This window comes from Phyllobates terribilis, unplaced genomic scaffold, assembly GCF_046119375.1.
Source record: "Phyllobates terribilis strain yellow unplaced genomic scaffold, ASM4611937v1 Scaffold_9__5_contigs__length_417890890, whole genome shotgun sequence".
NCBI classification, from domain to species: Eukaryota; Metazoa; Chordata; class Amphibia; order Anura; family Dendrobatidae; genus Phyllobates; species Phyllobates terribilis.
In genome coordinates this window covers 53,941,756-53,954,416 of record NW_027362769.1, presented here as the reverse complement: position 1 = coordinate 53,954,416, position 12,661 = coordinate 53,941,756, and the positions used below count along the sequence as shown (strand labels likewise).

Below are 12,661 nucleotides of genomic sequence, written 5' to 3'. Positions count from 1 at the left end.
TTGAAGAATTGAAATAAATTAACTTTTTGATTATATTTTAATTTAGTGAGATGCACCTGTAATGGTGCAGTCAGACTGCTGTATTACTCACATGAGGATCGCATCGCAATCCTCGGACTGGCCTTCGGCTCTCCTGACCTGAATGTAACAGCTGCATAGAAATTCATGGTGTCACACTCAGGTCAGGAAAGCCGATGGCCAGTTCGAGGATTGCGATGTGATGCTTGCACGAGTTATCAGGGCACAGTCAGTCTGCCTAAGTGTGATAATGACACTTTGAGCTTTCTGCTCCAGGCAGGCAGTGTGAGGGATGGGCAGTACAGCAGAGCTGACAGTGCTGAGAGGAGGAGTGATGATAGAATGGTTTCTAATGTGACACAGCTAAACATAGTTTCCCCTCCCCACACAGTGACCCATGCAGGAGGTTAGACCAGGAGCTCAGAGTGCTGGTGCGGGGGTGTGCTCTTCTTTTGTTTTGAGTGCTGCTGCCTGCTTATGATTGGTCAGCATCATACAGGGAGAAGAAGCACACGCCCCCAATGAAAACAACCACTTGGACTTAATGAAAATTAACTGATTAGCTGCCAAATACTTTGATTGCTATTATTTCCTCAACAGGGAGGCAAAATAAAAGAAAAAAGTTTTATTCTGCTCTACAGCCTCTATTATATCCTACGTCTAGATCAACATGAAAAACTAGGTGAAAGGTCCATTTAATGCCTTAGGCTGCGTGCACACGATGCGTTTTTCATGCGCTTATCAAAAACGCATGGTAATCCGCACCCCATGGTCCCCAATGACATTCCGCAATGTCAATGCACATGCTGCGGATTTTTTCGCACCATTTCTGCAGCGCTCATAAATCCGCAGCATGTTCATTAATTTTGCGGAAGCGCCGCCATTGACTTGCATTGAGACGCATAGAATGCGTGTCTGTACATTTGTACAAGCGGATTATATGCGTCTCTATGTGCGGATGGTACCCAGTTCTGGAGGAGAGAAGACTCTCATCCTGACCTGGGTACCATTGTACCTGTAAAAAAAAGAATAAAATAATAAATAAAGTTTATATTCACCTGTCCGGCGGCCCCTGCAGCGCTTACCTTCCAGGACCTGAGATGACGTCGCGGTCATGTGACCGCAGGCTGTCTCGCGAGATGCCGGCAACCCGGACGAAGCCAGGACGAGCACGACAGCACACGCGGCGGGGGATCGGGGGTAAGTATAGCTTTATTTTTTTATTTTTACGGTCACGCTATATAAATCCATGCCTTTTGCATGGATTTATACAGTGTGATCTAGTTGTCAAGCACTTTCCAAGTGATGCTATCGCCTGGAAAGTGCTCGTCAGTCCGCATGCGGAAACACATGCGTTAACGCATGTGGGTACGCATGTGAATCCGCATGTATTCCGCATGTATTCTGCAGGAAAAACGCATGCACAATCTGCATGCTTTTTTTCTGCCAGGGAGATGCAGAAATGCTGCAGAAATTTTCTGCTTCATTTCTGCATCGTGGGCACATAGCCATAAGGGGTTAAACAAACAATTATTCTGCAATATTATCAAGGTACTACATTAGTTTGCCAGCAGATAGCAGACATCATACTCTGTTTGTGTCAGACAGAACTTGCAGATCATCCCATGTGTTACATAGTAAAGCTATTTTGTATAAGCAACAAGGAAACGCTTATTTTCTGAACCAGGCATATATTTTATCAGGGACTCTTATCTAATTATTTGATGTTGAATCCTAACAGTGAGTAATATATAGTTTTTGCAGTTGTAATCAGGGCTGTGGAGTCGTGGAGTCGGTATAAAATGGACCAACTCCGACTCATAAAATATATAATAAATTGGGTACAATAGTTCAATGCAGTTTGTGGGGAATTTTTTTTCATAAGAATTTGGGAAAGTTATGAAATGTCCTATAAATGTCTGCCCTATTCCTGATCTAAGGGTCTAGACTTTTAGCTGAGATGAATCTGTTCTACAGCAAATTTATCACTTAAACATGAGCCATGTATGAGGGAGCCGGAGTCGTGGAGTCGTAGGTTTGGCTTACCAACTCCACAGGCCTGGTTGTTATGTGACTTTTCATATTTGGATACTTGTAGTTACATGCCAGCAAGCTTCTCATTATTCTTCTCTTAGTGGAAAATGTGAGAGCCAGGAAGATAATCTTAATGGCATCTGACTAGAAGTATGAGACGCTCGTGTGCAGTCTTGTGATGACGGAGCGGATTGTCAATAAGCAGAATCCTAACTGTGTGTCAGTTACTTGCCTAATAGGGACATGGGGGATTTAACTGGTACCACCACCCCTGAATTGTTGATGGAAATGCATAATAAAGTAAATCCTGTCTTTCACAGGTATGGGCCACGGACATGAACACCATGGGCATGAGAAGATTCCCATTCCAGATTACAGGCGCTGGAAAATAGAGGGGACACCTCTGGAAGACGTCCAAAAGAAGCTTGCAAAAAAGGGACTGAAGGACCCATGGCTAAGGTAGCATTCAGACAGAAGTTTATACTGCACAAAATACTAGTGCTAGCAAGGACATCTGAGAACATTCTTGCAACATATTGGACGTCCCCAATCTTGGGATTTCCTCATAGTTATGTAGAAACACATGACACAGATTAGGCAATAGGATACAGTGTAATCCTAAATAGATTTGGAAAAAAATTGTGAATTAGATCTACAGTGGGTACGGAAAGTATTCAGACCCCTTTAAATTTTTCACTCTTTGTTTCATTGCGGCCATTTGGTAAATTCTAAAAAGTTCATTTTTTTTCTCATTAAAGTACACTCTGCACCCCATCTTGACTGAAAAAAAAAACAGAAATGTAGAAATGTTTGCAAATTTATTAAAAAAGAAAAACTGAAATATCACATGGTCATAAGTATTCAGACCCTTTGCTCAGTATTGAGTAGAATCACCTTTTTGAGCTAGTACAGCCATGAGTCTTCTTGGGAATGATGCAGCAAGTTTTTCCCACCTGGATTTGGGGATCCTCTGCCATTCTTCCTTGCAGATCCTCTCCAGTTCCGTCAGGTTGGATGGTGAACGTTGGTGGACAGCCATTTTCAGGTCTCTCCAGAGATGCTCAATTGGGTTTAGGTCAGGGCTCTGGCTGGGCCAGTCAAGAATGGTCACAGAGTTGTTCTGAAGCCACTCCTTTGATATTTTAGCTGTGTGCTTAGGGTCATTATCTTGTTGGAAGGTGAACCTTCGGCCAAGTCTGAGGTCCAGAGCACTCTGGAAGAGGTTTTCATCCAGGATATCTCTGTACTTGGCCGCATTCATGTTTCCTTCAATTGCAACCAGCCGTCCTGTCCCTGCAGCTGAAAAACACCCCCATAGCATGATGCTGCCACCACCATGTTTCACTGTTGGGATTGTATTGGGCAGGTGATGAGCAGTTCCTAGTTTTCTCCACACATACCGCTTAGAATTCTCACCAAAAAGTTCCATCTTCGTCTCATCAGACCAGAGAATCTTATTTCTCATAGTCTGGGAGTCCTTCATGTGTTTTTGAGCGAACTCTATGCGGGCATTCATATGTCTTGCACTGAGGAGAGGGTTCCGTCGGGCCACTCTGCCATAAAGGCCCGACTGGTGGAAGGCTGCAGTGATAGTTGACTTTGTGGAACTTTCTCCCATCTCCCTACTGCATCTCTGGAGCTCAGCCACAGTGATCTTGGGGTTCTTCTTTACCTCTCTCACTAAGGTTCTTCTCCCACGATTGCTCAGTTTAGCTGGACGGCCAGGTCTAGGAAGACTTCTGGTGGTCCCAAACTTCTTCGATTTAAGTTTCATGTGCTCTTAGGAACCTGGAGTACTGCAGAAATTATTTTATAACCTTGGCCAGATCTGTGCCTCGACACAATTCTGTCTCTGAGCTCCTTGAGCAATTCCTTTGAGCTCATGATTCTCATTTGGTCTGACATGCACTATGAGCTGTGAGGTCTTATATAGACAGGTGTGTACCTTTCCAAATCAAGTCCTATCCGTTTAATTAAACACAGCTGGACTCCAATGAAGGAGTAGAGCCATCTCAAGGAGGATCACAAGGAAATGGACAGCATGTGACTTAAATATGAGTGTCTGAGCAAAGGGTTTGAATACTTATGACCATGTGATATTTCAGTTTTTCTTTTTTAATAAATTTGCAAAAATTTCCACAATTCTGCTTTTTTTCAGTCAATATGGGGTGCAGAGTGTACTTTAACCCCTTAATAACATCTGACGTACTAATACGCGTCTGTGCCCTGGGACTTAAGAGCCAGACCCGTATTAGTACGTCATGGCGATCGCGCGCGCACACAGGCTGTGCGGGCGCGATCGCCGCCGGGTGTCAGCTGATTGTCACAGCTGACACCCGGTACTATGTGCAGGGAGCGGTCCTGCACCGCTCCCAGCACATTAACCCCCGCGATGCTGCGATCGAAGTCGATCGCGGCATTGCGGGGGCAAGGGGAGGTGATCGGCGATACTCACCTCCTCTTCCGGCTTCCAGCGCAGTCTGCAAAGGCTTCCCGGGTGTTGCCATGACGACCCGATGTCGTCATGACAACATCCGGGTCACCAGAGAGCAGGAAGATTGCTTGGGCATGCGCAGTGCATCTCCAAGCAATCTTCACACTGTGCACTTCTGACAGCCATCATGGCATAGGGATGGTGCTTAATTCCTGTGCCATGCAGGCGATCAGAAAAAAAAAAGTGAAAGTCCCAGAGTGGGACAAAGTAATAAAGTGTATAAACTGTGTGAAAGTGGAAAAAAAAATAAAAAAAAATGTGCAAAAACATTATAAAAAAATAAAAAAAATAATACACCAAAAATAAAAATATAATGTACCCATCAATAAATATTATTATAAAAAAAAAAAAAAAACAATAAAAGTACACATATTTGGTATCGCCGCATCCGGAACAACCTGACCTATAAAACTGTCCCACTAGTTATCCCCTTCAGTGAACACGGTAAAAAAAAAAAAAAAAAACGAAGCAAAAAACAATGCTTTATCACCATACCGCCAAACAAAAAGTGGAATAACACGCGATCAAAAAGACACATATAAATAAAAATGATACCGCTGAAAATGTCATCTCGTCCCGCAAAAAACAAGCCGCCATACAGCTCCATCAGCCGAAAAATAAAAAAGTTATAGCTCTCAGAATAAAGCGATGCTAAAAAATATTTTTTTCTATAAAATAGCTTTTATTGTGTATAAGCGCCAAAACATAGAAAAATGATACAAATGTGGTACCGCTGTAAACGTACTGACCCGAAGACTAAAGCTACCTCATCAATTTTACCACACGCGGAACAGAATAAAAAAAAAAAAAAAAAAAAAACAATTCCTGAATTGTTGGTTTTTGTTTATTCTGCCTCCCAAAAATCGGAATAGAAAGCGATCAAAAAATGTCACGCGCCTGAAAATGGCACCAATAACAACGTCAAGTCATCCCGCAAAAAACGAGCCGTCACATGACTGTCTGCCAAAATCTGGAAAAATTATAGCTCTCAAAATATGGGGATGCAAAAACTAGATTTTACAAAAAAATGCGTCTTTTAGTGTGTGACAGCTGTCAGTCATAAAAACCCCATATGATTCTGGCATTGCTGTAATCACACCGACCCGAAGAATAAAGTCGTCTAATCACTTATACCGCACAAGGAACGGCGTCAAAAATAAACTCTTGGGTTAGGTTTGGGCTGGGTTTGGGGCTAGGGTTGTGCTGGGGCTAGGGTTGTGCTGGGGCTAGGGTTGTGCTGGGGCTAGGGTTGTGCTGGGGCTAGGGTTGTGCTGGGGCTAGGGTTGTGCTGGGGCTAGGGTTGTGCTGGGGCTAGGGTTGTGCTGGGGCTAGGGTTGTGCTGGGGCTAGGGTTGTGCTGGGGCTAGGGTTGTGCTGGGGCTAGGGTTGTGCTGGGGCTAGGGTTGTGCTGGGGCTAGGGTTGTGCTGGGGCTAGGGCTGGGGTTGGGATTTTTTTCAAAAGTAAGAAAAAAAGATGACGATATGGCGACTAGTGTTGAGAGCAAGTGCTCGCTACTTGAGTTTGCATCGGGTGCTCTGGTATGCATTGAGTATCGTGGGTATTTGAGTGACATGCTCGAGTCTCTGCCCCATATGCTTCGCGGCCAAAAAACTTTACGGGGATTGCCTGCCATGCACGAGCGATCCCCGCATGTTTTTTTTTGGGTGTCTAATAACCGTGAAACATGCGGAGCAGGGACTCGAGCATGTCACTCGAGCACACGCTGTACATGGTGCATACCTGAGTACCCGATGCAAACTCAAGTAGCAAGCACTTGCGCTCAAGAATAATGACAACTTATTCAATATGATGACCTAATGTAAACAAATTCTGTGCCGTACCTCTGGGTTCAAAATGTTCACTATACACCTTAATAAAATCCTTGAGGGGTATAGTTTCCAAAATGGGGACACTTGTGGGGGAGCTCCACTGTTTAGGCACATCACGGGCTCTCCAAACGCGACATGGTGTCCGCTAACAAATTGAATGGAAAATCGGCTCAAATTGTTAGCGGACGCCATGTTGCGTTTGGAGAGCCCCTGTGTGCCCAAACATTGGAGCTCCCCCACAAGTGACCCCATTTTGGAAACTAGACCCCCCAAGGCACCTATCTAGATGCATAGTGAGCACTTGGAACCCCCAGGTGCTTCACAAATTGATTCGTAAAAATGAAAAAGTGAAAAAAAAAAACACTTTTTTTTCACTTTTTCATTTTTACGAATCAATTTGTGAAGCACCTGGGGGTTCCAAGTGCTCACTATGCATCTAGAAAGGTGCCTTGGGGGGTCTAGTTTCCAAAATGGGGTCACTTGTGGGGGAGCTCCAAAGTTTGGGCACAGAGGGGCTCTCCAAACGCAATGTGGTGTCCGCTAACAATTTGAGCCGATTTTCCATTCAATTTGTTAGCGGATACCATGTTGCATTTAGAGAGTCCCTGTGTGCCCAAACATTGGAGCTCCCCCACAAGTGACCCCATTTTGGAAACTAGACCCCCCAAGGCACCTATCTAGATGCATAGTGAGCACTTGGAACCCCTAGGTGCTTCACAAATTGATTCGTAAAAATGAAAAAGTGTTTTTTTTTTCATTTTTACGAATCAATTTGTGAAGCACCTGGGGGTTCCAAGTGCTCACTATGCATCTATAAAGGTGCCTTGGGGGGTCTAGTTTCCAAAATGGGGTCACTTGTGGGGGAGCTCCAAAGTTTGGGCACACAGGGGCTCTCCAAACACAACATGGCGTCCGCTAATTATTCAAGCAAATTTTACAATCAAAAAGTCAAATGGCGCTCCTTCCCTTCCGAGCCCTGCCGTGCGCCCAAACAGTGTTTTTTCCCCAAATATTGGGTATCTGCGTGCCCAGGGGAAATTGCACAACAAATTTTGGGGTCCATTTTTTCTTGTTACCCCTGTGAAAATAAAAAAATTTGGGTCTAAAGTAACATTTTTGTGAAAAAAGTTAAATGTTCATTTTTTTCTTCCACATTCAAAAAATTCCTGTGAAGCACCTGAAGGGTTAATAAAGTTCTTGAATGTGGTTTTGAGCACCTTGAGGGGTGCAGTTTTTAGAATGGTGTCACTTTTGGGTATTTTCTGTCAAAAAGACCTCTCCAAGTGACTTCAAATGTGATGTGGTCCCTAAAAAAATGGTTTTGTAAATTTTGTTGGAAAAATGAGAAATCGCTGGTCAACTTTTAAGCCTTATAGCTCCCTAACAAAAAAAAATTTTGGTTCCCAAATTGTGCTGATGTAAAGTAGACATATGGGAAATGTTATTTATTAACGCTTTTGTGTGACATATCGCTCTGATTTCAGGGCTTAAAAATTCAAATTTTGAAAATTGCAAAATTTTCAAAATTTTCACCAAATTTCTGTTTTTTTCACAAATAAACGCAAGTGATATCGAAGAAATTTTTCCACAATCATGAAGTACAATATGTCACGAAAAAACAATCTCAGAATCAGGGGGATCCGTTGCAGTGTTCCAGAGTAATTACCTCATAAAGTGACACTGGTCAGAATTGTAAAAATTGGCCCGGTCATTAACGTGCAAACCACCCGCGGGGCTTAAGGGGTTAATGAGAAAAAAAATGAACTTTTTAGAATTTACCAAATGGCTGCAATGAAACAAAGAGTGAAAAATGTAAAGGGGTCTGAATACTTTCCGTACCCACTGTAAGTGATGCATGATTAAAGGGCTTGTCCACTACTAATACAACCCCTTCTCGAACTGAATGTTTGGTGCCGATAAAATGAAAAGACTTATACTCACCTCCTGTGCCAGCGCTGTTCCAGCACTCGTGGTCCCAGGGCTCCCGTGCAGGTGATATGACACATGAGCCCGGCACCCAATCAGCGCTGGAGTAACTTTCTCTGCCTTCAGACAAATCGAACATCAAGAGGGAGTTAGAGAGCAGCCGCAGCCCTGACCTTCTGTTGATATTCAATACATCCAAAGGCTCATGTGACATAACAACTACACGAGAGCCCCGGGACCGCGAGTGCTGACACCACGGGAACAGCGCTGGCACAGGAGGTGAGTATAACTGTTTTTATTTTATCGGCGCCAAACATTCAGATCGAGAAGGGGTTGTACTAGTAGTGGACAACTCCTTTAACTTTTTCTATGTATTTAAATAACCTGTACATAAAATTTGGTACAGAACAGATATGTGCTAATTACCCCAAAAGACATAATTGCGTTTCATGCATCTTGAGAAAAAGAGGTTCACTTTCCAGAGGAGACAAAGCTTCTTTTTACCATGAGATCCATGGAACCTACGACCTCAGGAGCTGGTCACAGCAGGAACAGCCGATGATTAAAAAAAAAAAAAAAAAAAAAGCTAGAGGATTTCTTGGAAGAAAATATCATAAATACTTATGACAATATATAAAATTCATGCTCTGAATGTTGATCCAGTGTGATCATGACTTAGGATAAGGAATATATGCAAACATGCACAAACACACACACAGTACACACACACACAGTACACACACACACAGTACACACACACACAGTACACACACACAGTACACACACACAGTACACACACACACAGTACGCAGACATGCGCACACACAGTACACAGACATGCACACATACAATACGCAGACACGCACATACACAAACACAAAAATATACACAGATACGTACACATACAGATATATGTACATATTTGAAGACAAATTCTTAAAAACACAAATATATATACACAGTCATACACAGATATTAACATCATGTGGCTGTCCAGGGCCGCCAGCATGTTTGCCGTCACAGTCATGGCCATGGACCATCAGGGGGGCCCACTCGCCGTCAGGGCCCGGGCCGCTCCCCCACCACCTGTACAGGACTGCCGGCGCTACTTGATTGCTGGCACTTCACCAGACATGGCAGCGCTGTGCGGCTGTATCTGTTAGTAATGACGCGGCAGGGGCAACACAAAAAAAATTAAAGGTGCAGTGTCACCCCTGCCATGTCATTACTACCAGACACAGCAGCACAGCACACTGCGGGAGGACATGTCTGGTGAAGTGCCAGCAATCAAGCAGTGCCAGTGGTCCTGTACAGGTACTGGGGGAGCGGCTCGGGCCCCGATGGCAAGTGGGCCCTCCTGATGGTCTAGGGCCACGGCACTTGCCCAGGTTTGCCGGTTCTGGCGCCGGCCCTGCCTTCCAGGGTTTGTTTTTTTTTTTACTTTCCTCTGGATCAACAAAAGGTACACACAATTCTGAACATTTACTCATTCACTTTTCTTTATCCATATTCTTTCCAATTCTTTAGATTGAACTTTGTTGGATCTTTGTTTTCCCCCATAAGATCTATATAACTGGATTTATATCTCTAAACAGTTCAATCCTAAATCAAAACCATAAAAATGCCATGTGCTAAAATGGATACTATTTTCTGTATTAGGTCTTGTGAAAATTGTGATTGTTGGCTGTTATGTTTATAGGCTGTTGGAATTTCCATTGATAGCTCATATTCCCCACCATAAGACTACCGCTGTTTATTTGCTGTCCAGATGGTAAAAAATATTTCCTCTGTGTTTTCCCTGAGGTGTCAATATATTGCCCCTCTCCATCTAGAAATTGAAAATAGTTTTATGAAAAAAAGGTTGGCACAGGCTGACTTGTCTCTGGCTTGTTAGTTAGTGCACCTTCCTCCTTCATTCTAGTAGTTTGACTTAAAGGGTAACAATCATGTAATGAAATGTTTTATATGTTGTAGGAGCTCCTACGTGCTGCTGATCAAAGAGGACCCTGGTCCTGAGTCCCCCACCAATTCAGAAAAACACTGCTCTGAAGTGAGCTATTCATGATCCACATGCACAGAGTTGTATGGGCTCAAATAATGGTAAGTCTATGGATCCAAACATCGCTCAGTGGTGAGAAGACCCATAGATTTAGCCCATATATGCAGGAGTTGTGCACTTCAGACCGGTGTTTTGACTGATCGCTGGGTGTCTCCGGACTCGGGCCCCCTATGATATGTATAAAAAATGACACTATAGTTATCTTTTAAATTGACATCAAACAGAACTAAAAGTCACCCTCCTTCCAACACTCCAGCTAAAGCACAGATTTTGTGGCCAATTCATCAAAACATTTCCATAAAAACTGGCATAAAACACTTTGAAAAGTTGCAAAATTTTGGCTCAACAATGAAATTGAGCAAAAATGTAGCATCTTCTGGCATTTTCACAACTGTCCCTGCCAGCTCCGCCATTGTGGGTGGATTATGGGTGGGACTGGTGTGTGATGGCGCCCATACAGGTATTTCATGAAAGGTTACGGTGTAACTTATACCAAAAAGGTTACTCCAGTCGGAGTATGCCACTGAGAATACATTACTGTAAGTGGCGTGCGGCTCTTAACAAATTTGTTGCATTTTACTCTTGCACATCTGTCACTAAGACTGGTGTATGAAATGCCAGTTGTAATGCATCGGGCCCTTTGTGACGTCACATGAGCCCTGATCATCAGCTTAGATATAGATCATGAGAATCAGCCTGTTTTGAGGAGTTATTACATGTACATCATATGACAATTTTCATATGATCCAGATTGAAGATCAGGCATCATTTTTCTTTAAAAGGGAATCTGTTACCAGGTATTTGCCACCTAATCTGAGAGCAGCATATCATAGAGACAGAGACATGATTCCAGTATTTTGTCATTTACTGGGCTGCTTAATGTAGTTTTGATAAAATCACTGTTTTATCAGCAGATTATCAGTAGATGACTAGTAAACTTTCTGCCATGTAGTCCACCATATTCATAAGCTCTGTATAACCATGCCCCCACCACTGATTAGCAGCTTTCTGCCTATGCACAGTGTGCAGATAGCTGCCAATCAGTGGTGTGGGCGGGGTTATTAAAAGCTCAGCATTTAGAGAACTGTTAGATCTGCTGCAGAGGAAACAGGGGTTTTTCAAAACCACACCAAGCAGCCTAGTAAGTGACACCGCAGGAGCCAGGGTTTCTCTTACATCATGTTGCTTTCAGGTGCGGTAGCAAAAACCTGGTGACAAATTCCCTTTAAGGACATCTCCTTTTTCAGCTACAGCGATCTGATTCAAAGAATGGCCTATACCCTTGAGGTGCTATCGCGTCATCAGCCATTGATTGCGGATGTAAGGGGGGGAAAACTTGCCACCTTTTAGTCCCTGCAAAAAATGCTTTTCATTGTTCAGGGTACATTGTAAGAGAGAAAAGAAGGGCTAAACTTGTATTTCCCAGATCCAGTGACGGGGATATCCAGCGCCTTCCAGAGCTGCTCACTTCTACATTATAAGTGAGCGGTGCCAATCTCATTACGACTCATACCCCTACCATGAAATGTGAGCGGTCAATACTTGCTGATCATTTATGCGCCTTTTCAGATAAGGGTCAGAACATCATCAGCATCTCCCACTTCCGATGTGGATATGGGCGGTGTTCTCTCTTTAAGATATCCCAAAGGTACCCAAGAGCTGGAGTTGAGAAACAATACTCTAAACAAGACTGAGGGTTTGTGTCTGTAAAGTTACATCTGTTTTCTTTTTTCTTCTTCTTTTTCAGGAATGAAGCTTGGCGATTCATGGGAGAGTTTTCTAAACCAATCACCATCGGTCAAGTTATGTTCAAAGGATTTAAGTGGGGGTTTGCTGCTTTTGTGGTGGCACTTGGTGTAGAATACGCTTTCTTTCCTCCCAAGAAAAACGGTGGCCACCATTGAACAAATGATGCTGGGGAGTGCATTGGCTGTTTAGAAATCTGTAGATTAAAACTGTATTAAATGTTTGTTGTTCTAAATTATATACATTTTGTATTTTCATTTTATTGCATGAATCTCCTAATGATTAGCACAATGCCTGCATGCATTTCACACTTTTTCAAAGAAAAGCATTTATTCCATCATGTCCATTTTCTATGCTATAGATGTCTAATACTATAGTTGGAATTTACGTACCATTGCTAAGAATATGTGCGGTCACTTTCCAGTAATGTCTGTGCTCTTGCCCATTTCTTTGTCTCCAGTAGACTATATTGATGATTTTAGAACCCTTTTTAATGATTTACCAAGGTGTTGCTTTTTAACCCTATATTGCCCATATAATGTAACTTTATGGCAT

General features: G+C 43.1%; 1 protein-coding gene across 1 annotated transcript in view; it reads left to right on the top strand.

The window, feature by feature from the left end:
- Nucleotides 1-12,346, top strand: part of NDUFB3 (NADH:ubiquinone oxidoreductase subunit B3) — a 29,313-nt gene extending 16,967 nt beyond the window's left edge. The window contains exons 2-3 of the mRNA XM_073646498.1: nucleotides 2,373-2,511; nucleotides 12,108-12,346. Coding sequence (XP_073502599.1) covers nucleotides 2,375-2,511; nucleotides 12,108-12,264 — 294 coding nt within the window. The 5' untranslated portion in view covers nucleotides 2,373-2,374 and the 3' untranslated portion in view covers nucleotides 12,265-12,346. The remainder of the gene's footprint in view (nucleotides 1-2,372; nucleotides 2,512-12,107) is intronic.
- The last annotated feature ends 315 nt before the right edge of the window (nucleotides 12,347-12,661 follow it).